The sequence below is a fragment of the Pectinophora gossypiella genome, chromosome 5, assembly GCF_024362695.1.
Source record: "Pectinophora gossypiella chromosome 5, ilPecGoss1.1, whole genome shotgun sequence".
Classification (NCBI taxonomy): domain Eukaryota; kingdom Metazoa; phylum Arthropoda; class Insecta; order Lepidoptera; family Gelechiidae; genus Pectinophora; species Pectinophora gossypiella.
The window spans coordinates 9,321,469-9,347,174 of record NC_065408.1 but is presented as its reverse complement, the minus strand read 5'-3'; the positions used below and the strand labels follow the sequence as shown (position 1 = coordinate 9,347,174).

Genomic DNA, 25,706 nt, shown 5'->3' with positions numbered 1-25,706 from the left:
ACGCACGCTGGTTCAGAGTAGATCGTACTAAAACTTATAAGTATCTATATACTATACCTAGTGTGGATATATTTTTTTAAGACGTTCACACGTTGGGTTCAGGCAAAAAGGTCAGATTGAACTGCGTCATGATTCGCTCCAGGGAATATCTACGAGCTCCACTCCTGACCCAATATATTTCTCTGGTGTTCTTGTCACTCGCTATATGTTGCCGACTTTATTTACTTTAGTCTTGTTCCTGTCTATCTTTACATCTTCATCTTACCGTGTTAGGTGATTTATTCTTCCCATTGAGTTTTGTCCCAAATTAAAAAATCCTAGGTCGTCCCAAACAATATGCTTTCAAAAACAATATGATACTTCTTCTCTGGCCCATACTTTTTATATGTCAAAGCTTAATATTTGCTTTGGCCAAACTTACCAATTTGCACAATAAGAAATAACTAATTACAACAATTAAACAGATTTCAAAATTTGTCTCAAAAATAGTTTAATATTTTAATACTTTTTTACTTTAAACTCGAGTAGTATGTTTTAAATGTTTTTAATTTTGTTGATTGTAAGTTGAAAGTACGTACTTGTGATTTGGGACGAAGCACAACTTCAATAGTTATTTGGGGCAAACTAAGATTTTTTTGGAATGTGGGAAATAACTTTATGAAGAACGAAAAATAAATCTGTTGGATACGTGGGATTTATAAATATGTTTTAGAATTGTGGTTAGTACCTGGTACTGCTATGATTTCGAAAAATAAAATGCTAATTGACAAACTGCCAGTAATGTTTTTATACTATTTTTATTCTTGTTCATCTGTTGGTGACATTTGTCATCGAATTTATAACTGATACACAATTAACGAGTTAGCTAAATTGATTGCGTCCGCCGCGTATAGGTACGCTCTATGTTGACGTTAGATGACTAAACTAAAGACGATTTGATGTATCGTTAATAAACTCAGCATTCCAATTTTAAAACAAGTTTTTCCACATACTTAGTACATACAAACGCGTATCTGCCCTCTTCTAGTTTAAATGTACCTATATCTTATTAGAAGTCAAGATTCTATGTATTTTTTTAGTTCCACCCTAAACCTATCAATTACCACCACTTTCGAACGAGTTGGTTGAGGAGAAGAGGCGCAAAAAAAATCTTAACAAAATCAAAATAATAAAACATAGGTAAGTAAGTACACATTCCCGAGAAATGCGTTTTCGGAGGTACGTGACCTAAACTTAGGATTTGAGTGCAAGAAAAAAGAGTCTTCTGAAAACATAATGAGTGACTGTGGTATACCGCCGATACGTTCTAGTAGGTCTTATTCTTCTGTCGTGTGGGTTGTGAGGTGGAATACCAACCTCATCAACCCTGGTGTCAGGGTTACTATTGAGTCGCTAAAGGCGCCCGACATGGCATATATAACGACTACTTACTTACATCAGTAAGTCGGGACCAACGGCTTAACGTGTCTTCCGAAGCACGGATCATCTTACTTTCAGACAATCAGATGATCAGCCTGTAATGTCTACCCAAATGTAACCAAATTAGGGATTACAAAGTACTCCTCCTGGGACCTCCAGATCGTGAGCCCAACGCTCAAACACTAGACCATGGATCTAGCAGGTATTCAGCTCGTTAATTACTAAAATTTTCAATTGTTTCAGATCGATAAGCACACCTACTTCGGAAAAATAATGAGCCAAGACACTTTACGTAAGGTGACTATTTTTTTATGAACGCAGCCACGACCGGAAAGCAAATTCTCTACCCCATAAACCTTTGAATAAATTTTCCACCCAATGCATGCTGCTTAGTTATTCAATGCACGCGTCGTTCGTATGATTACACATGAATATTTGAGACACTAAGTAAGAAAACACATAATGTGCTGTAGGAGGTATGAAAGGTATGGCTTGGAGCTGTCTTGTTACTGTAAGGGTGCTCTTACACCTGCGAGCATTCGCTTGTTACAAAACGTTACATATGCGAGCACTAAAAAGCACGGAAAAAAACAAAAATAACAAAAGAAAGCGGGCGAATGTGGATGTAATTTTATTATTACATATACATAACATACAAAAACAGCCTATATACGTCCCACTGCTGGGCTCAGGCCTCCCCTCAATCAACCGGAGGGGGTATGGAGCATACTCCACCACGCTGCTCCACTGCAGGTTGGTGGAGGTGTTTTTACGGCTAATAGCCGGGACCAATGGCTTAACGTGCCTTCCGATGCACGGAATCATCTTACTTTTACGGACAATCAGGTGATTCAAGCCTGAAAAGTCCTTACTAAACAAAGGACAGTCTCACAAAGTGATTTCGACAATGTCCCCATTGGGACTCGAACCCGGACCTCCAGACCGTGAGCCTAACGCTCTAACCACTAGACCACGGTGGCTGTCATTATTAAGTATACTTAATTATTAATTTATAACACTAATCGTGATCTTGTGCGCAGCGTTCGCCTGAGTATTGTATGAGCTGAATCATCTCCCTCAGTATTCGGTACGGTGTCTCTAGCAGTCTGTATAATACATGATGATGATGACATCCTCCCAGACGTATCCGTCGACGGCGACACCCTTAGCTAGTGTTAACCTGATATAATACGTATATAGGTTACGTCTAGACTTGAATAAACGTCTGTGTTTAAGAAAATATATTGCAAGCCTGATCCATATGTCGGTCTAGAATTGACCAATAAATAAAAGTAATGTCCGTCTATTGTAACATTTGGTAGACGGGCAGTAACGAACGACCGTAAAGAATGTTAAAAGCCAAATATAAGGTACCTATTTACGTATTTTTTTATAACATACCAGACGATGTTCAGATGACGCCGTGAGCCGAGGTTCGCGCCCAACTGGGCACCCTCAGGCCTGTTGTCTTAAATTTTGTACCGAGTGAAAGCCCTCAGCGCTCCCCATTTGTCCAATCAAGTAGTAAATGCCATCTGCGGAAAATCTACAATAAGTCACGTCAAAAAAAAACCAGACGATGTTTTTTCGTTTAACAGAAAACTTAATACCTTGTGTAAGAAAGCATATTGTAAAATTGTGCAAATGATAAAAATGGCTGGTGTATGTTCCTCGTGTTACAAAATTATTTTTTGTATGTTTGTTTAAAAAGTATTAAGTTTCTTGTCGTTTCTTCTCCTTAGATATAACACCCTGCTCCTAATAATATTTAATTAATTTGAATCACGTACCAAAGATAAAAAAATATTTTAACAAAATTAAACCAGCTTTTTAAATTAAAGCAGCTTAAACATACTTTTGATGACAAACGGAAACAATATTAGGTGAATGATCAGTAAATATAGGATTTCATTAACTGGGCACATCCAAACGTCAAGTCTCAAATGACCGTTTCTAATAGAAACCATCGATTGTAAACGACTTTCTTCGCTCAAGAACTGCTCAAGTCGCAGAAAAAGAATCGTATTCGATTTCAAGAAAATTACTTTTCGGTTAAAACTTTTACATTCGTAACTGTGGTCATATTTAAATATCTGCTTTAAACTAGAACACGACACAGAAGATGATAATGCAACTTAGTATTTGAAAAGGAATAAAATATCATTTTACAAATATTTGCGCTAGAATTTTATTAAAGACTTAAAATATTTATAACCTCTTAAAGTAGGTACTATTCCATTCTCTTTAACGACAAACAATAATCTTTAGTATCTAACCTTACTTAAGTGCATTGTTGAGTTATTAAATCATACTTTATATAACCAGGCGTTGCTTTACTTCGCTGGAAAGTAATTAATTATAACTAATTACCAAGTATACCTTTAAGGTATGAAAGTGGGTGGCGACAGGGTGCGTTACTTAATTCACTCGGCCGGCGGATTATTATTTATATATAGCTTTGAGTCAACCTCATCACCCCCATTCTCTGTGGCCAAGTAGTTGTGCGTCGGGCTTATGATCCAGAGGACCCGGGTTAGATCCCGGTAGGGATATATCACAAAAAACACTTTGTGATACCCGATTTCGTTAGGACATTACAGGCTGACCACCTGATGGTCTGAAAGTAAAATGATGCTTCGGAAGTAATGTTAAGCAGTTGATCCCGGTTACTACTTACTGATGTAAGTAAGTAGTGCGCCATGTCAGGGGCCTTTGGCGGCTCAATAGTGACCCTTGATGAGCTCGGTACTCCACCTCACAACCCACACGATAGAAGAAAAAGACCTACTAGATCGTATCGGCGGTATACCATAGTCTGTCAATAGGTTTTCAAATGATTCGTTTTTCTTGCACTCAAATCCTAAGTTTGATTAACGCATCACCTCGTCGTGATCGTTTAAAAATCTTATTATGTTCCTCAATAATGGAATAAATCGTCCCGGTTAGTACTTACTGATCTAAGTACGTAGCCGTTACATGAGCCGTATCAGGGGTCTTTGGCTGCTCAATAGTAACCCTAACACCAAGACTGATGAGATCGATCCTCCACCTTACAACCCACACAATAAAAGAAGACTTTTGATGCTGGTATTGCTTGTACATTGCCTGTATGTACTCGGAGGCCGGTGCACCAAGTTAAGACAAGACTAACTAATGTTTCGTGGTAAGGTTCATAGTACAATATCACATCTTTAGTTGTTTAATATTGATTACTACCGAATACCCAGATGTGCTGAAGCCTGTGTCTAGCAATGTGCCAATTCAACTCCGAGGTACAGAATACTCAAATAGACCGAGGGCTGAAAGCTTTGCTACCCTGCTCAAGTAAACACTTCCTATGTTAAATTATTTGGTAATATAATCGAGATTAAAGGTACACACTTTCGAATCATACGCGTAGAAAATTCAGTTTTGAATGGAATAAGGTATTTGACTGGAAATAATAAAATGCTATCTAGAAATAGAAGCCAGTCTAACATGATCAAAACTCATTCAGATTTTACTTTTCGACTTATTTTCGATATTTTATTTACGAATTAAGTAGGTAACAAAGAGTACATAGTTTGACGCTTTTATTCACGACGTCTCAAGATAGCTTTTCCATACAAACTCCAAAGAACACTTTCGTTTTGACGTTTCGTAAAAAGTATCTCATTTGACTACGTTGTCAAGTAGCCTATTATAATCTAGACACTTACAGAAAATATGTATAAGGTCGATTTTTGTTTTGTTTACAAAGTAAAAAAGTCAAATTCAGTGGTTTGGAATCCTAGCCGGGATTCGAAACGCGGTATTCATGACTCTACAAAAAGGACATTAAGAAGGTGATCATCATAAGTACGTTATAAGTAATTTTTGATAGTTCAAAACTTCTGACATCTCGTATGAACGCCTACAAAAACGTAATTTGTGACCTAATTTAATTTTACCTACTCATAAATATTATAATGATAACAAATTATGCCAAAGTAAAGAAAACTAGTAACATTTTCATATGAAATATTAGCATAGAGTGGGTGGACCGTGTCGATGACTTTTCAGGTTAGTTTAAACTTTGTCTCCCGGTGGGAACGTCTGGAGTAATGCATAATAAGGCTAGACCAGTGGTGCCCAATCTTTTTTTTAAACAAGATCACACCCCGGACACTTCATACAAACAATCTCGTTTTATATAGATACTACACATTGACATTATCGTACACGCGCATCTAGGTATCTATGTGAGTGACGTCTGACACCATACGATTCAAGTCTAAACTATGTTCGAGTGGGGGGTGAGGAAAACCTAGCTCAAACGCTGGCAGGGAGCGGAGAGTTGCCGTTCAATACGTAGTATTACTCTATGACAGGGACAAGATTATAATGTTCGGTGCAAAGACTTGAATAAATATCCCATTTCTGGGAAAAAGTCTCCAGTCCTAGAAAACGCTCTAGTCTAGTCCTAGGCTGGTCTTTACAACGGTCTTTCTCGACGTTGACGGCCTTAATGGGTCAAAATAACACCCAAATAGACCCCTTGTAAGAGTGTTATAAAATTACTTAGATAAATATACAAACATATGGATACTTTACCTATACTAATATTATTAAAACTATTTTATTATGTTCAAAACGGAATTAGTTAACGTACTTAATGGAATAAGTTAATAATTTGGTAAACTACATTACAATTAATCTATATTATTACATGTTGAATCAAATTACATGTACATAATGCTTCTAATTTAAAGATAATTAATTTTATTATTTAGTGTCTCGCGTAAGTATATATTGTTGCAAAGTTATTGAAGATGTTGGAGCTTCTTTTTAATTCATTTAGGTTTTTTTTTTCAATCGTGTGTAGTTAAAGTGCAAAAGTTGGCATTGAAGGAGACAGCCCAGAAAAACACCGATTCAACGCAATAAAATTATATTTTACCAATTACACGTAAATATATCAAATATCTTCCGTTTAGCGCCAAAGCAAAAGTAGAATCGAAAGTGACGTTTTATGGTAGACTACGTGACTTCCAGTACGTGCCGTTAGTATTGCCAGCGCTCGAAATTCCTTTTCCTTACATATGTTACAAATCTAATCTAAACTAGCCTACAAGATCCCACTGCTGGGCAAAGGCCTCCCCTTCCTCTTTCCATTTCGCGGTCCTGTGCGTACTCCGGCCAGTCCCTCCGGCAAGCGTCTAAGTCGTCACGCCATCTCTTTCGAGGTCTACCACGACGCCTGTACCTGTCATGAGGCACCCAATGCGTGACGATCCGTGCCCACCGCTCAGGGTGCAAGCGACAAACATGTCCGGCCCAATCCCATTTGATGTAACAAATATTATTATAAAAAGCCATTTGTCAAAACTAGGTAATTTTCAGATTCAGGACTCAGTAGGCATCGCTAGAAATAGAATGTTGTCTACAATGGTATAAAAAAAGGAACACGATTGTAAGAAAGGACCCTTATACATGGTGTCCTATCACCATGATGCCGCGACACCATATCCTAGTGAGATGCGGCCTTTAAGTAGTTACTTATGAATCCGGCATGTACACGAGATTTCTCTAAATTATTTGTTCGTGACTGTTGAAATTGAATAAGATTAAAGAGTCAATGTAAAAAGGTTTTACTGTCCAATCAGCCAGGTAAGCAAAACACTTAACCGTTTTTGCATGATAATAGGGGAATTTCCATTTATTTTGCATTAAACTACCCATACAAATTACCATGGAAGATACGAACAACAAATAACAATAAGATAGAACAATATTTAAATTCAAATTCAAAAATATCTTTAGTCAGTAGGTAAAATAGTTACATTTTGAATCGTCAATTTTACATGACGAAAGTCTTATCCGCCTAAAACTACTGTAGCTTCTCACAACCTGTATAGCCGGGGAAAAGAAGCTGCAAGAAAAACCTCGGCATGGAACACCAGATGTTCTTTAAAAAAAATAAACATAAAATATTGTTAAACAATTGAGTAATTTTAGCTGCCTAATGGTGCTAATTCCTGTAAATACCATCTAATTTTGTTTTAAGTTATATCTGTCATTTTCTTATCCGCCGAAAAGGAAAGGGACGGGTAATCGACAAGCATAAAATTTATGGAACACACGTCAATTTTAAGCACAAATCTAAACCAACCGTCTAAAAATTTTACATCCGTCAATAACCCGACACAGTTAAGTAGACAGCACGTCAAACGGAATGCATACCAGCGACGTAGGTACCTTTTGATGCGCCCGGGTTATTCATTCATTTACTCATTCTTCCTAAAATTAAGAGCTGTGAATCATCCGTCCCTTTCCTTTTCGACGGATACGAAAATGACGGATATAACCTAAAATAAAATTAGGCGGTGTCTGCAGGAATCAGGGCCAGTTCTCAGACAGTTAATTCCATGCATTCATATCTTCTAAATAATCACTAACTTTATAATAACCTTTTTTGCAAAGTTTCTGTTTAACTACTGTCCTAAAACAGTTGCAAGGCAAATTCTGAATGTCAATGGGAATCTTATTATATAGAGTTATAACACTAAATAGTAAACTCATGTATTTCTAAATAAACGTATACGTTTAATTTTCATTACACTAATAATATTTTATTAACGCACATCAGTCTGTTTAAGTAGGTGATTATACAACAAACGAGATTACGAGACCTTTCCCAAATTAAAACGATAAGATGAATGTGCCCTTTTCCGGTGTAGAAATTTTACAAACTCTCGAAATGTCCTATACTTACTTACTAAAAAAGTTTATTATTAATACTTTTTGTTTTTGTTATTTATTAGGTATCAAACGTTGTATCATTAATAATACCTTAACCACAAAATTGAAAAATCTCCAACAATTCATGAACCTAAATACATGCCTACAAATTGAAAAAACAAAACTGACACTGAAAAGTGCATACATTATTAACTATTGCAGAAACATTTGTAAAGTCATTATACCTAAAATTGTAAATAAAGCAAACACTCTTCCACGTTTTTAATCTACTGAATACAAAGTATGTCGTACTTATAATTAAAAATAAGCCATTATTTGCTTTACGTGATAAAGGAAATAAAACAAAATATTTACATTTTGATAATGATCTTCAGCGGAGTGGGTGTTTGAGTGCGTTCACGACATTGGCTTAGGAACAGTCGGCGTAGGGGTGGCGCGTCATTCGCTGTCGGTAGAGCGAGGCGGCCGGCTCTCTCACGCGCTGAAACTTTCAGTCGCGCGCTCCGTCCATCGACGCATACACACGTAAACTTCACATAAACTTCTTTTAAAAACTTTCAAAGCAGAATATCTCAATATTTAATCTAAATCTCAACACATGTAATATTAAAATCTTATTCATAAAACCCGTCAAGTGAACGATTACAAACACCGTGCTCACAAACTTTGCAATACTTTTGTAAAGTGACAAAGACGAACAATAGTTTATAAAGTCAAACGGTATAATAAGCGACTACATACCCTCTAAAAAGTGATAAATGGCTGTTTGTAGATCAAATCAGTTTCGTTCATGTGATGTGAATTTGTCCGAGTTGAGACATGCGAAAATAAGGTGTCATTGTTGAAGTGTTTCGTGAGCACAAACATGTCATTCAAGTGAAGTGATATATAAAATAAAAATAACAGAGTTTGTGTTAGTAATTACTTTGTGCGGCAAGGTTAAAAAATCTGTAAGTGCGCAATGTCAACTTTGGGAGCGGGGACAAGCATGCTAATCGTATTGCAAACAAGCTAAGGTAGCTGAAGCGGTGTGCGCTGTATGCCTACCGTGTTAGCACAGTGCGCCGGCGAGGCCCCGAGAACAAAGAATAAAGAACGTTATCATCCAAGCCGCAAGCCGCCAAGCTGCTTCAAGCAGCTACACGCTTCAAAATGGACTCAAGGCAAGTCAATTTTAAACCTAATTGTACACAGATGCGCTGCCTATGAGAATTGCGGGCTGGGAAGTGGAATTTTGTATAAAACAGCGCCGCGCCGCGTCGTATTTCTATTGGAACGCGTGAATTCAAACTCGGAACGTTACTAGAAAATCCAGTCCGGAACGCTCCAGGACCTTCTTCTATGTGCAATATGCTTTAGGCTTCAAGAATCACCTTCATACGTATATTTTTCTAGCTATTTCTAGATAATACGTAAGCGGTTTCGATAAACCCATTAATCTCAGTGTGGTAGTTGAAACAACTATAGATTTTTAACTAAAATACCTTTATCAACACAATATTAGCTTAGCTTTCGAATGATTGCGTGAACTGACCTTTAAAAGTTATAATATATATACTTATAGTTGATTGAGGTACTTTGCTTACCCATACATAGAAAAGCAATTTGAATTGAATACGTATTCATGAATGATAATTACAAAACATTACCCTTTATTGTTCATAATGTCGGTGTGTTATACGTACATAGCACATAATTATGAAGTAATTATTATCTTTCAGGAGAGATTTATCAATAGCAGTAGACGTAATTCAGGCTTACAACAAAATAATCCATTTATTTCAGGCAATTAGGCCTATAGAATAATATTAACTTGAGAATACTTACATGCATTTTAAGAATACATGTTATATGACATTTTCTTGGCACTAATTGTTCCGCTGTGGTGATACTTACATAAGATTATCCGTAATAATAAATTCAAACCCATAATGCAACAGTTGCCGAAAAGTATAGGCCCTCGATACCGCCCCGCGCCAGCGTGGTCGACGATTTCCCTCATTCAGCGCTTATGGCTCGATAGCCAAAGAATTAATCGACCCTAGTGGGTCGATACCCACTAGGGTCGATTAATTCTTTCAAATATTTTTCCTCTCAGACGACGCCCTGAGCCGAGGTTCGCGCCCAACTGGGCACCCTTAGGCCTGTTGTCTTAAACGTTGTACCGGGTGAGAGCCTTCAGCGCTCCCCATTTGTCCGGCCAAGTAGTTAATGCCATCTGCGGCAAATCTACAATAAGTCACGTCAAAAAAAAAAGAAAAGTATAGGCCAGATTTACACAACCAACGATTGGCATAATTTCATTTCACTTACCAATATTATAAATTTGCGTAATTTCGTTTGGTATATTTTCATTACGCAAATCATCTATTTACTTACGGCATTATGTATAATGTTCCACATACGTTGATTCATGCTTATTAGGCACTGACCGTACCGTGTAGAATTAAATTATTTTGTGAAATTGAACTTAAAGTCCTTTTCACTTTAAGTTCAATTTCATATTGACTGATATGTCGCATGTTGCATTAACTAGTTGGCCGGACAAATGGGGAGTGCAGAGGGCTCTAATAAAGTCTCACTAAACTTCATTTTTTTTAATAGGAAGTCGTTGGTACTGGTAACCGTTTGTAAATATATATACTTATTGTATCTATGTTTATTATTCTTACCCGGCCTGTAACGGCTGATGGATCTTGTAATTGTACCTTTATTGAACATATGCAATAAGATGATACCAAATTGTCCTCGAATTTCTTTTCCAGTAAGAAATAATTGTCTGAGCAAAAACGTAGACACAGATAATACGCAATAATATAATACGTATACTTTGTGAGAGTATCTTTGGGTATCTAGGGAATTGTGAAGTTTAGGAACTTCATACGGCTGATTCCTGAGAACACTTTCTAATAGTGGCTGATTCAATAGACTCCTGTTTATATTATAAATAACCCGACGCCTAGTGACGCTCGTTTTTTGATATTTCTCAACAAAGACAAGCAATGACGGGGGTTGATAGTCTTGATGGCAGATCAGGAGCTATAAGATTGGCATAAAGTGACACGCCAATCCCATATATTTTATTTGATTAAGCTATCGTTTGTCGTAATAGTTTAGTTTACACTTGGCTAAGGCGAGATCCGTGTTTAGGGGAAAACGTAAAATATTCGGTACTGGTTATTAACATGCTAGTAGTCGTTAAGCCAAGATAGAAAACTCAAGTAAATTATTTGGCTTCTAGTATAGTTACTGCAAACACGAATTGAAGCAGCTTTGGTGGAGTAGTATTCTTGATACCTCGTTGGATTCGAAAATGGATTTAAATTATAGTTATTTCTCGTTATCCACTCTCATCGTACTTAGTATCTTAGTCGTATCTGCATCAGTATTTGCCAGTAGTTACTCGAATATATTGGACAGTAAGTCGCGAGTCGCACCGCTATTTACACCAGCTAAAAGTTTATTATATCACTGTTGTAGATTTTCATTTTGCACGCGAGAAAACTCTGGTTATCTCCTTTACTATATACCTATATATTTAGTGAAGGGAACAAAATATCTAGTCGACAACATTGATAGAAAATATTATTGACTATTCCTTTTTCATAAGGTTTAGTAATTTAATTACGTTCTATCCGACCAGAACAAACTTTCTCAATTATGTAAGGTGTGAGTTTTCCTCCCCTCATAGATAGTGGGGACGTCGTCGTAATAAGAAAGCTAAAAGTTATAAGATGTTTTTTGTTTGATGAAAGGTCACAGTACCAGTCTTATCAGCTTTTAAGACATCGACCAATCCTGGATTATTGTAAGGATTTATTTTATAACTAGTAATAATAATATTAAGCTAGTAGAATGGTCTCGACTTCCTAGAATATGAGAATATACATACAGTGTGCTAGTGACATCGTAACGAAAACTTAGAGGGATGTTCAGTTATGACTGACTAAATATCAAGTGAAATTACCCATCGCAAAAGTATAGAATTGAAAATAATTAAACAAACATGAAATTTGCAACGAAAAATGCCACTTGAATCACAGAATCATGAGCTGAATCATCCCTCTCGGTATTTGTTAAGATTTTTTTTTGACGTGACTTATTGTAGATTTGCCGCAGAGGGCATTAACTACTTGGCCGGACAAATGGGGAGCGCTAAAGGGTCTCACCTGGTACAACTTTTAAGACAACAGGCCTGAGGGTGCCCAGTTGGTTGCGAACCTTGGCTTAGGGCGTCGTCTGAGAGGAAAAATATTTGAAAGAATTAAGCGACCTTAGTGGGTCGATAGTGATAAGCGCTGATTGAGGGAAATCGTCGACCACGGCGTTGGGGATTCGTTAAGATGTCACTATCACCCTGTATGTATTTCTTTTTGTATTACGAGTAGATAATAGTATAGCTCATTTAACAGTAGCAGGAAACATCCAATGCAAACATCCATTATTGTTACACGGGTTTGGTCAAACAAACAATAAATACATTTAAAGTTCAGAATTTCATCAGGGATTGACTTTGATTTATTACGATCTATTTATTCTCACAATTCAAAAACATTGACACCACCAACGCCCACACGAGTGTATTTTCGATCTTCTTCTATCGTGTGGGTTGTGAGGTGTAAACGAACCTCACCAACCCTGGTGTCAGGGTTACTATTGAGTCGCCAGAGGCCCCTGACATGGCTCATGTAACGACTACTTACTTACTTAATCAGTAAGTAGTAACCGGGACCAACGGCTTTACGTGCCTTCCGAAGAACGGATCATCTTACTTTCGGAGAATCAGGGTGTTCAGCCTGTAATGTTCTAACCAAATTAGGGATCACAAAGTGATTTTTGTGATATGTCCCTACCGGAATTCGAACCCGGGACCTCCGGATCGTGTGCCCAATGCTCAACCACTAGACAACAGAGGCCGTATTTTTCGATCAGTTTCCGATTATGTCTGGGTCTATACTCATGTTATATTCATATATCACCATCATCTCCCTAGCAGCGTTATCGACTGTGAGTGTCTGACCTTCCAACCCGCGAAGAGAAAACCAGCCCAATTCAAGTTTGGTCACATAATTCCAAAACTGCATTTGTCGGTAATATGGGGTTTAACACGATTATTTCATTTACCGTTGAGCATGTGATAACCATATATAAATTAATTTCCAAAAAATATTGGTTTAAATTAGCTCCGATTTGGGTTCGAATGTGCGTCCTCAGAGTGAAAGTCAAGCGACCTACCACGGCTCTATAATTAATTCTTCTTCTATCGTGTGGGTTGTGGAGTAGGTTAACAAGCTCATCAACCCTGGTGTCAGGGTTATTATTAAGCCACTAAGCGCCCCTGACATGGCTCTATATTCATTTATTTTATAATATTTTTGTAGCATTTCATTTTTTTTTTCTGTATGTTTTCCCAAACCAACATTATATATTTCGATCATTTAAGACCAAACTTTCCCATTATGTAATACAAAATATTTCTACTTAGAGTATCCTATAACTTTGTTTCTGTATAGCATCGTAAGCATGATTATTATTAAGTATTTCTCATAAGTAAGTGACTGTAAGTCTTTAATTTGAAATAAAGATTCTATAAACCTATATATTGCCTTAAGCAGATAATATTTTTCTGATTCCTGGTAATAAGTAACATGGTGTAAGTGACATCGTAACGAAAACTTTAAGGGATGATTCAGGCCATGATTCTGAGTTGATATCAAGTGTAATTTCCCGTCGCAAAAGCATGGAACAGAAAGTAATTAAAGAAAAAACACTAATTTTTTTATGAATTTATTGACAGTAAAATCTACTTGATATCAAGTCAAAGTATAGAATTGAAAATAATTAAAAAATTCACGAATTTTGAGGCGGAAAATTCCACACGATATTAACTCAGAAATATGGTCTGAATCATCCCCCTAAGTATTCGTTACGATGTCACTAACACTCTGTATATTACATCCTTAGATATAATATATCCAATAAATATATTACAACTAGTAAGTCCATTCCCCAAGAGCGTAATAAAGAATCAGAGGTTTGCAAGGGGGATATTTTTGCTGTAGGTACCGAACTCCAAATATTGGAATAAAAATGCTATATTCAGTTTGGGTCGAACAGTGAGTATCGGAATGTAGGTTCTGCCCATCGGCTGCAGGTACGAGGTATCTATTGTAAATAACCTTCTTTTTTGAAGTCGGTTAAAAAACCAACGACACTTACATAATATGATGATTATTAGCACGGCGTACATATTTGGCATTAAGCTTTTTGTAACTCTGTTTTCCTTTCCAGTTTTGGTTATACAACTTGGACAAAGTAATAAAACAAATTAGCTTCAATTTACGACTATTAAATATACTTACTTTATTGAAGAAGTAAAAAATATATTTTAGTAATCAAAAAGCTTGGTAATATAGCATGTCAAAGAAATATACAATACATACATACACTAGAATAAACGTTACCCACAAAGAAATAAGTACTTTATTATTAATTAGACTACACAATAAACAGTAATAATGAAAGTTTTAATAAAGTTTCTATATTATAGTCATTCACAAAATATCTTTAAGACGAAAATCAAAGACAACGACACTCGAGTAACAGGAATTAATTTCACTCTCGTCAATACGAATTGAAATGCCGGAATATTTGTGTACCTACAGATTTACTTTATTTATTCAAAGTATTTGTGACGTATCTTCCGATCCTTGATAATTAATTTTTGGGTTAAATTTTGTAAAATCCGGGGATATAAATTGTATTAACTGTAGGGAAATTTGTTGCTTATTCTAAAATGTTTGAAGCTACAAGGACTAAACTTATGAAAAGGATAAAAGTTCCCATTTCACATCGCTTATTCTCAGATAAATTTTTGGATACCTACCCATTGGCTTGCCTCTAAACGCGCATTGAGCTATGAGCTCTAGCTATTAACACGCTTCAGTTATTGTTAACCCATATCAGAGACTTCAGACTACTGGAAAATCGAAATGATTGGATTATCTACTAGATCGAAAATGTCCATTAATGCCCAGTAAACCAACATGCTGTATTGAAGCATGCTAATGATGTCATCCGTCGTTGACAAAATTCTCTCTACTCAATTTCAGTGTCTGTTATGGATTGCTTAAGTCCTTATAACTTATACACTGCCCCATCAGTAAAAACTAAATAAGCGGTAAAAGTTGTGTTTAGTAATCTGACAATCTAACTGTACCATGATTGAACCTTATCTTGGTTTCCACTTATAATATAGGCTATGTGTTATTATAGCAGATCTACCAACAAATAATCTTCTTCTATCTTCTTCTTTTTCTATCGTGTGGGTTGTGAGGTGAATTACCAATCTCATCAACCTTGGTGTTAGGGTTATTATTAAGCCGCCAAAGGCCCCTGACATGTCTCATGTAACGACTACTTTCTGACATCAGTAAATAGTAACCGGGACCAACGGCTTAACGTGCTTTCCGAAGCACGGACCATCTTACTTTTTGGACAATCAGTTGATATAATGTCCTTACCAAACTAGGGATCACAAAGTGATTTTTGTGATTATGTCCCCACCGGCATTCGAACCCGAGACGTCCGGATCGTGAGCCCAATAACGCTCAACCACTGGCCCACACAGGCCGCTGGACAAATAATAAAAATAACGAGTAAAAAAATCTTCGAATTTAGTGACTAAACTTTCACCAATCCTCTGTAAAGCAATATGGTGCCATAAAGCAGGTAAGATACATACTAAGTTAGCTAAAGCGAGGAAAGCACGCTGAACCGAAGTGTATATATATTATTATTATTATATTATTTGACTGAGCTTAAGTCAGTAGTAGTATTACGTGACGTATAAGTAAGACTCATAACAGTTTATAATACTATAGGGACAAAAGCCACTCTGTTACACTTTTCTTGCAACCTCAAGAGATAATAAAATAAACGACGCCATAAACACACGGGTGGATTCTGAGCGTAGTTTATTTCACGCACGCTTCCGGTCAAGTGAGAAAATTCTGCTTCACTACTCATGGTTATAGCCACCCAATCACATTGAAGAGATTTCTTTCTACGGCACCCATCAAACAGTGTCCGACCCATTGGTCTGTATTGTACCTACTTACATATAGTCGGGATAGGGGAAACCGTGAAGTGTCTAAATTACTTAAGTATATTAAAATTCAGACGACACAAGTATTCAGATGAAAAATAAAAAGGCATTTTTTAATAAGAGTTTATTGATATCTAACACTAATTAAATACGTATTCTGAGATGTTAACTCGACTCTTCCTCCACTCGACTCGGAGTAAGCTGATCATTTTGGTATTTTAAGTTGACATTTAAGTACCTCCTCGACTTGAGGACTTTACTAACTGGAGCATATCATGCTGCAACAAAATAATACGAAATTAATGACGTCATGGATTAAACTCAAAGTAAGGTTGAGGCGCTGTCTAAGAATACGGGTTTTGAGCGGCGTTCGAGGAAGATTTTTAGGTTGCCTCAACTGAGGACGGAGAAGGAGGGTTCGAGGAGGTAGGTTAGTAAGTCTGGGTGCCAGGAGGAATAAACCAAAACATATAAATAATGTAAAAATACGTGCCCGGGAAGATAAGCAGCTGAACGTGTTGCATGTTTCCCAATCTAGCGTCTTGTTCTAGCATGCAGATTATTCGTCGATTTATCTTCGAGCTTGCATGTCAATCTTTTGTCTACCTATAGCCAACATTACCAGTTTCTGTATACATATATCATATCTGTTGATACAAAGTGTCGATACATTGATCGCACAAAATGTTGATGGCGTAGGTGTGGTTTCACGGGCTTTTGTGACCACGTTCAAGGGTATGTTAGCTGAAATGTACTTATGAAGTATCGATCCCGAAGCATTTTACGATCCCCTTTGTTTTTTACATTCGACTTAGACCTTATTCTTTATGGGACAGACAGAAAGGATGAAAAAAGCCAATAAAACATAAAAGGATTGTGTGGTTTCCTTATCAGTTTTTGACAGTTTTTACAGAATTACCAAACCGTATATCAAAAGATATGGTTTAAAACGTATTTACCTGCAGATGACTAGCTTGGCGGAAGGTGCTCCATAATGTCTTCCATTAACTGAGAGGCTGTCTGTGATAATATATTCTGTTTGTACCTAATCAACATCACGTAATTGAAACGTTTTGATCAAGATAAACAACGAAGGAAAGGAAAACGGAAAAAAAACGAAAAACATTTCCTGTTCAAAATACATTGATATAATGTATTTCTTGGAAAAACTGTGTAGAAATAATGTTTATTTTGGGCAAATTATACATAAAGTTTGTTCGTTCGTGTGGAATATCTTAGTTTCCAGAAGCAGTAGGACGAAAAACAAACAAACAGAAAGTTTGGCTGCCGGTAGCCCGGCCATGCATGATTTAATGGGGCAAAAACGCAAGAACCACAGCTGCTAGTAACGAGACCATTTTACGACCATCTTTCCAAACAAATCAACTAAGGAATTCTAATGTTTTATTATTAGTTTGTTCGGACAAGTCTACGTCAATTAGAACTATCTGTAGGATACAGCGACTTGCAGCTTCTTTTCCCCGGTTATACAGGCTGTGAGAAGCTTCAGTAGTTTTAGGTAGATGAGACGTTCGTTATGTAAAAATTGACAATTCAAAGTGTAACTGTGTTACCTGCCTACCTGTTTTGAATTTGAATTTAGATGGTGTGACTGTCATAAACTTTGCTACGCTGAATCGAACTCAGTACGATTTGCGTGTGTTATCATGACAAACTCGATAATTAACCTGTAATGTCCTGACCAAATCATATGGACCTTCACGAAGTGTTTTTTATTATACGTGTTTCATTTACATCTTCACATGTACACCGTAAAAATAAATAATACATCAAAATAAATTGAATGTTAAAAGGTGCTTGATTACATACTAGTATAATCTCTGAGACTCACAGTGGCGCGACTGGGGAGAAATACTCCCAGGCTGGACCTCTTTTAATATTCAGTTCCTTTTAATGCTTCGATGTACTTACTATTTATTTCTTAGTATACACGTAAGGTAGAGATTAGGTAGACTTTATTGATATCTTTAGAAATTGTGTACTGAATAGTGGTCCGGCCAGGGAGCATCACACAGACAAACTGTTTAAACAGTTTTTCAGGGCAGTGTTAAGTTGTATAATATGTAGTATTAAGATTTAATACACTTATAAATAATTATAAAAAAATCAAGTGGGAATTTCCGGCGCAAAATTCATCATCTTTTTTTAATCATTTTCAATTCATACTTATGCGATGAAAAATCCATTTGAGTTTAGTAACTGGAATTTAGTACCTTCATTAATTCTTCATCGAAGAGTTTTATTCCTTTTTCGACAGACAGAGAGACGAAGTTTCATATTTGTATTTTGACCTTGTAACCTTTGGATTGCAACTAGATAACTCATGACTATATTCCCATGTTGAGGTCGGTCATTGACCTCAAACGAGAGAAGAAGACTAAGTGATTGGTGTAGTCATACGATACGAGGTGATTTATGTATGTAGGTATAATGTTACTGTAAAGCGCGCGTACTACGATATACCAAGGCATGAAGGCAGCCTGAATCGTTCTTTAATAGACGTTAATTTCGGACTTTTTTCGTAAATCTTAAAACTCACCTTAATACTTTTACAGTAACATATAGATATAACAATCATTTCTACGCTTGGTTGGGCATAAATGTAGATTTAAAGTGCAAATTGGATTTGGAATTTCCAGAATATTTGTTTGTGTAGTGTAGGATTTCTCATTAGCATTGCGGTGGATACTGTATACCTGTTCAATGGAATGTAGGTTTAAACCAGATTAGTCTCAACATATTATGTACCAATACGCGTTTTGGTGGATTATACATATTGTTGATAAAGATAACTTTAGTTGTAGCCGTTAACGAGATATAGAAATACACCTGCGGTACTGACGATGACCGGTGTCAAAGCTTTCAGGAACTGTCTTATAGCGTTTAAATACTGTATTTATTAGTTTTAGTACATTTAAGTACTAAATCCGTACTTGTTTTCTGCGTATTTCATTAAGATATGGAATATTGCGTAGGAGATTCCAACGTTCGCCATTTCTAAAGCACATAATAACGGGTTCTTACCGCGTTTAAATGGGGATATGAGACTCCCGATATTTCGACACTGTTGCAAGTGCCATGATCACGGGATGACTGATGAGATTGGAGTGGAGTAGGTAGATCCATAATTTTCTACGGGCAGACATATCTGTCTACCCTCTTTCTTTGCCGCTTGTTCATGTCTCATATCCCCATTCAAACGCGGTAAGAATCCGTTATTGTGTGCTTTAATTATGATTACAACCGCGTAAACTTAAAACAATGTTCACCATTTCTTTTGCATGCATCGGGTATTCCACTCAGATGAGTCAAAAACGGGTATTTTGAAGTATAAGGGGATCCCAGGATAAGTGGTTCTCATTTTTCACGTTCTATCAAGATTAAATAGTGTTAGAATAGCATCGATCAGCCTGACCTCGACTTCTTCTTCTATCGTGTGGGTTGTGAGGTGAATTACCAACCCCATCAACCTTGGTGTCAGGGTTACTATTGAGCCGCCAAAGGCCCCTGACATGGCTCATGTAACGACTACTAACTTATATCAATAAGTAGTAACCGGGACCAACGGCTAAACGTGCCTTCCGAAGCACGAATCATCGTACTTTTTAGACATTCAGTTGATCAGCCTGTAATGTCCTAACCAAACTAGGGACCACAAAGTGATTTTTGTGTTATGTCCCCACCGGGACTTGATCCCGGGACCATCGGATCGTGAGCCCAACGCTCAAACCACTGGACCATGGAGGCCGCTATTCATCCATCTATATTGAAATATAAACACAAATTGTACTGAACTAGACGTTCTGTTTTACATTGGGTAGTAAATATAGACTCAGACCAAAATAGATAATAATATATGGCTCTACAACTTTCCTACCGACTTAATCCACGTTCAGTTACTAAATAGACGGAAATGGGATTATTAAAAAAAATTTGGGACATCGTGTAGTATTTTGACCCATGGACACGATTTAAATATACTTACCTACAAACTGACAAAAATAAAACGTTATCATCATCATCATCAGCCGTACGTCGCCCACTGCTGGGCATAGGCCTCCCCCAAGGAAAATACGTATTTATACAAGTTTTCAAGCTATTATTATTTCATTCCGAGGTTTATGTCCGTATCTAACTGGACTGAATGATAAAGATCATTAATAAAAACCAGTATTGTCTTCTCCGCGGTGAACAAGAGAATCATACTATTTTTCCAAGTGGTTTGGAAGATATTTCTGTAATCATTTTTCTCTTGCCTGTTAAGTGTGCGGTTATATGTATTCGTATCTTTCTGTTTTTTTTTGTTTAGGTATAATAATTTAAACACACACAAACACCCTCATAACAAAATATACATACTCCTCACGCACATTACACTGTTGACACATTTATTTTATTAATCATCATCACCAGCCCATTAACGTCCCCACTGCAAGGGCACGGGCCTTCCCTATGGATGGATAGGGAGATCGGGCCTTAACCTCTCATCTGCCGAGATACCAGACACAATAGATTTTACATTGTGTCTGGTCGAGATCCGCGTTCCGGCAGATGAGAGGTTAAACCATCACGCGGGCCCAGTGCGGATTGGTGGTTATTAACGACTGCTAATGCAGCCGGGACCAACGGCTTAACGTGCCTTCCGAAGCACGGAGGAGCTCGAGGTGAAAACTTTTTTTTTGTGGTCACCCATCCTATGACCGGCCTTTGCGAAAGTTGCTTAACTTCAACAATCGCAGACCGAACGCGTTTACCGCTGCGCCACCGAGCTCCTCATTATTAATAATATTGTCCTTTTGTCCTTCTTCTTGCTTTACATTTTCTTCTAGAAGTTGGATATTTAAATAAGTAATTACTATTTATGAACGTCGTAGCTGCTCGATTTTGATGTTGTGACTGTTGTTATGTAAAGGTTAGGTAAGGTTAGTATCATAAAGTTTATATTGTGGCTTTCAGCCTGCTAAACTGTGTAACAATACTATCCTGCGTACGGTAATGGTACGGGCCGAAGATATTTCTGAAATAACTTTCCATTATCCCGTCAAGTTTCGACCACAAGTAACAATCAGAGAATAACGTGAAGCCACTTATGAGGCGAAGTCCTAAAACATGCGGTAACAGCCTGATAATAATGTTCAACAATGTTAAAATGATGTCCAGTGGTCGGATGACATTGTGAGGTATGCCGGAAAGCAATGGATAGGACTTGCTCAGGACCGAAAAGGATGGCGTGAAAGCTATACCCAGCAGTGGGTGGATACAGGCTGAGTAGATAGATAGAATGTTAAAATGACATTAATCCATTCGCTGGTTTTTACGACGCCCGCACATTCATGTGCACATAATATTTTGTATAAACTGAACAATAGCCCAAATACTGATCAATACTGTCTTCAGAAGTCGTTTCTGAAAATATAGTTTATTTAATAAAATCCCCTTCAAACCACACGAGATGATTGTCAGCGGTTCCCTAAGGCCTATTTCAGATATTGCTTTGTTCGATTGATGAAATAAAGTTTTGTGGATCTAATATGTATTTTAAAATTCACCGGCGTGCTTCTCAAATGGAAAACGCCGGTTCGAATCGCTGCACCGGACTTGCACCAATGATTTATTAATTTATCTCGTAACACCAGTCAGTACCCACCTTAAAGTTTCAGATAAAAATCGACGAAGGAGAGAATAAGAATTTGATGGTGAACATTCAAGCCTGAAAAGTCCTTACCAAACAAAGGACAGTCTCACAAAGTGATTTCGACAATGTCCCCATCGGGATATCAGGCTAACACTAGCTAAGGGTGTCGCCGTCGACGGATACGTCTGGGAGGATGTCATCATCATCATGTATTATACAGACTGCTAGAGACACCGTACCGAATACTGAGGGAGATGATTCAGCTCATACAATACTCAGGCGAACGCTGCGCACAAGATCACGATTAGTGTTATAAATTAATAATTAAGTATACTTAATAATGACAGCCACCGTGGTCTAGTGGTTAGAGCGTTAGGCTCACGGTCTGGAGGTCCGGGTTCGAGTCCCAATGGTGACATTGTCGAAATCTCTTTGTGAGACTGTCCTTTGTTTAGTAAGGACTTTTCAGGCTTGAATCACCTGATTGTCCGTAAAAGTAAGATGATTCCGTGCTTCGGAGGGCACGTTAAGCCGTTGGTCCCGGCTATTAGCCGTAAAAACACCTCCACCAACCCGCATTGGAGCAGCGTGGTGGAGTATGCTCCATACCCCCTCCGGTTGATTGAGGGGAGGCCTGTGCCCAGCAGTGGGACGTATATAGGCAGTTTATGTTTATGTTATGTTATGTGAACATTCTCGCCCCGGTTTGACAAGACCTGCGGTTCAAATCTCGAGTCAAACTTTTTCCATTTATTTTCCCTTACTCAGTCTAACACAATTTAAGTTCCATCAGGGATGACATATCGTCAAAATATTTTTTTAGAGCTTACCTCAGAAACAACGTAAAATTTAGTCGACTTGTATTATCAGCAGTCTGGTACATTCGCTGTTTATAATAAAACTATTAAAATTTATCCGTAATGTGAAATGCATAAAGTGCATGTTACTTTACGTGCTATGTTATTAATAAAAATATGTAAAATGGTCTACATTGTGTATGTATTGGCAGTTACTATGACTGCAACTGCGTTTTCTTGCAATTGCGTGATATAATACAATTTGTAAAAGAAATCACAGGAAAAAATATTTATCACGAATATGCTATTTTCCGCCACTGCATGTAGGTTAGGTAATAGAAGTAACGTTGATGGTGGTTGCTTAATTGTGCGATAATACATTATATCATCAATTCTCTTAAATTTATTTTAAGTAAGTAATTATATTGCCTTCACAATACTTAAAATAAATTTAATAAAAATAATAATTCGTTTTATCCAGGATGATTGAAGATTCTAAAATTTTAATCCCTTGTTACATCAAAACTCTCAAAATTAGAATGCGGTGTAAAATACATTTTGAGAATTTTAGTGATTAATGTGATAACTCTGATCTAATTAGACCGTTTATCATGCTGTAATTTCGAGAACGTAATAATGGAAAACTCTGGTTTAGCTCTAATTAAATTTATAATTACAACAATTATAAAAGTTAGTATAAGAACCATAAATACACATCATAAAAGAGGAGTAGAAAGTTTTAATTACATTAGTAATAATTTGATTGATTATTTAAAAACATAATTATCTTTGTTTTCCATTCTAGTATAAATCTTATCGTACGTGCTTAGTTATATACAAAATATAAACCTACGACATTTAGACACGATATGCTAATATGATATCACTAAGCTATTTATTATACTTAAATATTTCACATTATACTTAAATAAAATATCACATATTTCAGTATACCAGGTATTAAACGTTAAATGCACTCGAATAGTAGATACTTGACTAGTAAGACAATATTTTGATTCTTTTTGCGTGTCACATTTTCAGGATTTTCGGGAATAAAATGGACGATAAGTCATTATTTACAATTTTGATGAAATACATGATAAAGTTTTTTTTTATTTACTCGTTTACCGTAAAAACTATAATAAAAGAAAGCTAAAAAGCTGTCCAAAATTAACGAACCTATTCCAATTAATTATCGACGTAAAACAGTTTTTATGGATCAAAGTTAAATTATATTAGTATAGTCTGTTGAAAAATGACTCTTGATTAATATGAGAAATAGGAGAGAGATAATTTATTTCAATACAAAAGTCACAATATATATATATAAAAAAAATACTAAGTAGTTTGTGACGCGTAAACTAGGTAAATGAATGTAAGTAAGATATTTTACTAAATAGGTACTGGTACAGGTGACAGAATAAGACCTCGTTAAGTATATGTGTTTTAATTATAGTTGACAGATATTATTTAATCTGTTTGAACTTCAGTATTGCTAAAGCGGTGGTGTAGCGGCGGAAAAAAATAAATAACAAAGGTTAGAACAAGCTTTTACTCAGCAACAAAATCATAAAAAAAGAATTTGCAAGGCGTTTAGAAAGTTTATTTTTTATAAAGAATTATAAAATGCTTTCTTCTCGACTAAGGTTAAGTTTTGTGAGCTCATTCTGAATAAATGCTTCTATGCCGCATAAGCAGCGACTCAGAATCATAAAACACGTTTAGCTACTTAATTTTCTCCTGGACGTGTCGTAAAAAACGACTGAGGGATTGTATTATGGACCATTAAAATATGTTCGATAACACACTGATCGCCTCTTACCGTAAGGTTTACCATATCCATCCTTGGGACTTAGTATTAAAAGCAGCAAGTGGGCTAGTGCCCATGAAATAGTATTCATGCATTTTCATGATTTGTGATAGGGTTTCAGACACAAGTTAAACAGTGGAATTTAGATTTTAAAAGATCATTCGGTCTTACATCTATAAAAGGTTCATATTTTATAAGGCTTTATTGGCTGTCCCCGCAGTACTCTGTCTGACGCTAGTGGGACGTCCAGAGTAGTCTATTTCAAAGCCGTAGTAGGATTTCTGTCCTCCGCTTCTGAATAGTACTGACAGTTACTGCTGTCCTCTATCAGGTTCCAGATTACAGTCCTTTCCGTCCGGCATTGCCGTGTCGATGGCTCCCTTCTCCGCCTCTGCGATCGTTGAGGTCTTCAACCGTATCCCTTGGCAAAAGTTCTACGATATACCCCGTAGGTCAAACCACTGCCCTTTTTTCTGTTCTATTTATGAATTAAGTAACAATGAGTACGGCGTTTACCGCTTTTATTAGTCCCAGGACAGCATTTTCATACAAACTCCAAAGAAAACTCATTTTGGTTCGTTAAAAGTATCTCATTTGATTAGATAGTCAAGTAGGCAATTGCGTAGTTTATCCTTTCTTAAATTATGAAATTCTGATTACTAAATAAAGACAGAAAAATATTTAAACTGAAGAGAAACATCTTCTTTTTCTATTTTACTTCTATTTTACGTCCGACATTTTATTACGTTTTCTATGACGTCGCAGTGTGTTTTTTTATATAAATTAAGTAAAAAGTAATTGTTTTGACTAGTTGGAAACTAACCTATTGCAAACAAATTATCACGCCCGTAATCTTATAAAATTTTGTTACAGTACATCAAGTTCTGCACAAGACGAAGAAGCAGATTGGTCAGTGAATGCGACCATTGAAGAATATTTAGGAAATAATGGAACTAATGATACAATTGGTAAGTAATTTACCCACATTGGAGTAGTCCAAAATCTAATGTCGAAAAGGTAGCAAAAGTTACACAATTGAAGTATTTTTGAAATTAATTTGAGAATGGAAGAAGCAAAAGTGGTGTGTCAAGATCGTAGAAAGTAGAACTCCGTGGTCTCAGCGTACCCCAATGGGAAATAGGCGTGATCTTATGAATGTAGTTTAAAAATATCACATTTTGCATTACTACCCATAAA

The 25,706-nt window shown here is 36.6% G+C and overlaps 1 protein-coding gene across 1 annotated transcript in view; it reads left to right on the top strand.

Annotated features, from left to right (window-relative positions):
• Positions 1-8,544: 8,544 nt before the first annotated feature.
• Positions 8,545-25,706, top strand: part of LOC126366873 (RYamide receptor-like) — a 47,189-nt gene continuing 30,027 nt past the window's right edge. The window contains exons 1-2 of the mRNA XM_050010206.1: positions 8,545-9,302; positions 25,383-25,477. Of these exons, the coding sequence (XP_049866163.1) occupies positions 9,292-9,302; positions 25,383-25,477 (106 nt within the window). The 5' untranslated portion in view covers positions 8,545-9,291. The remainder of the gene's footprint in view (positions 9,303-25,382; positions 25,478-25,706) is intronic.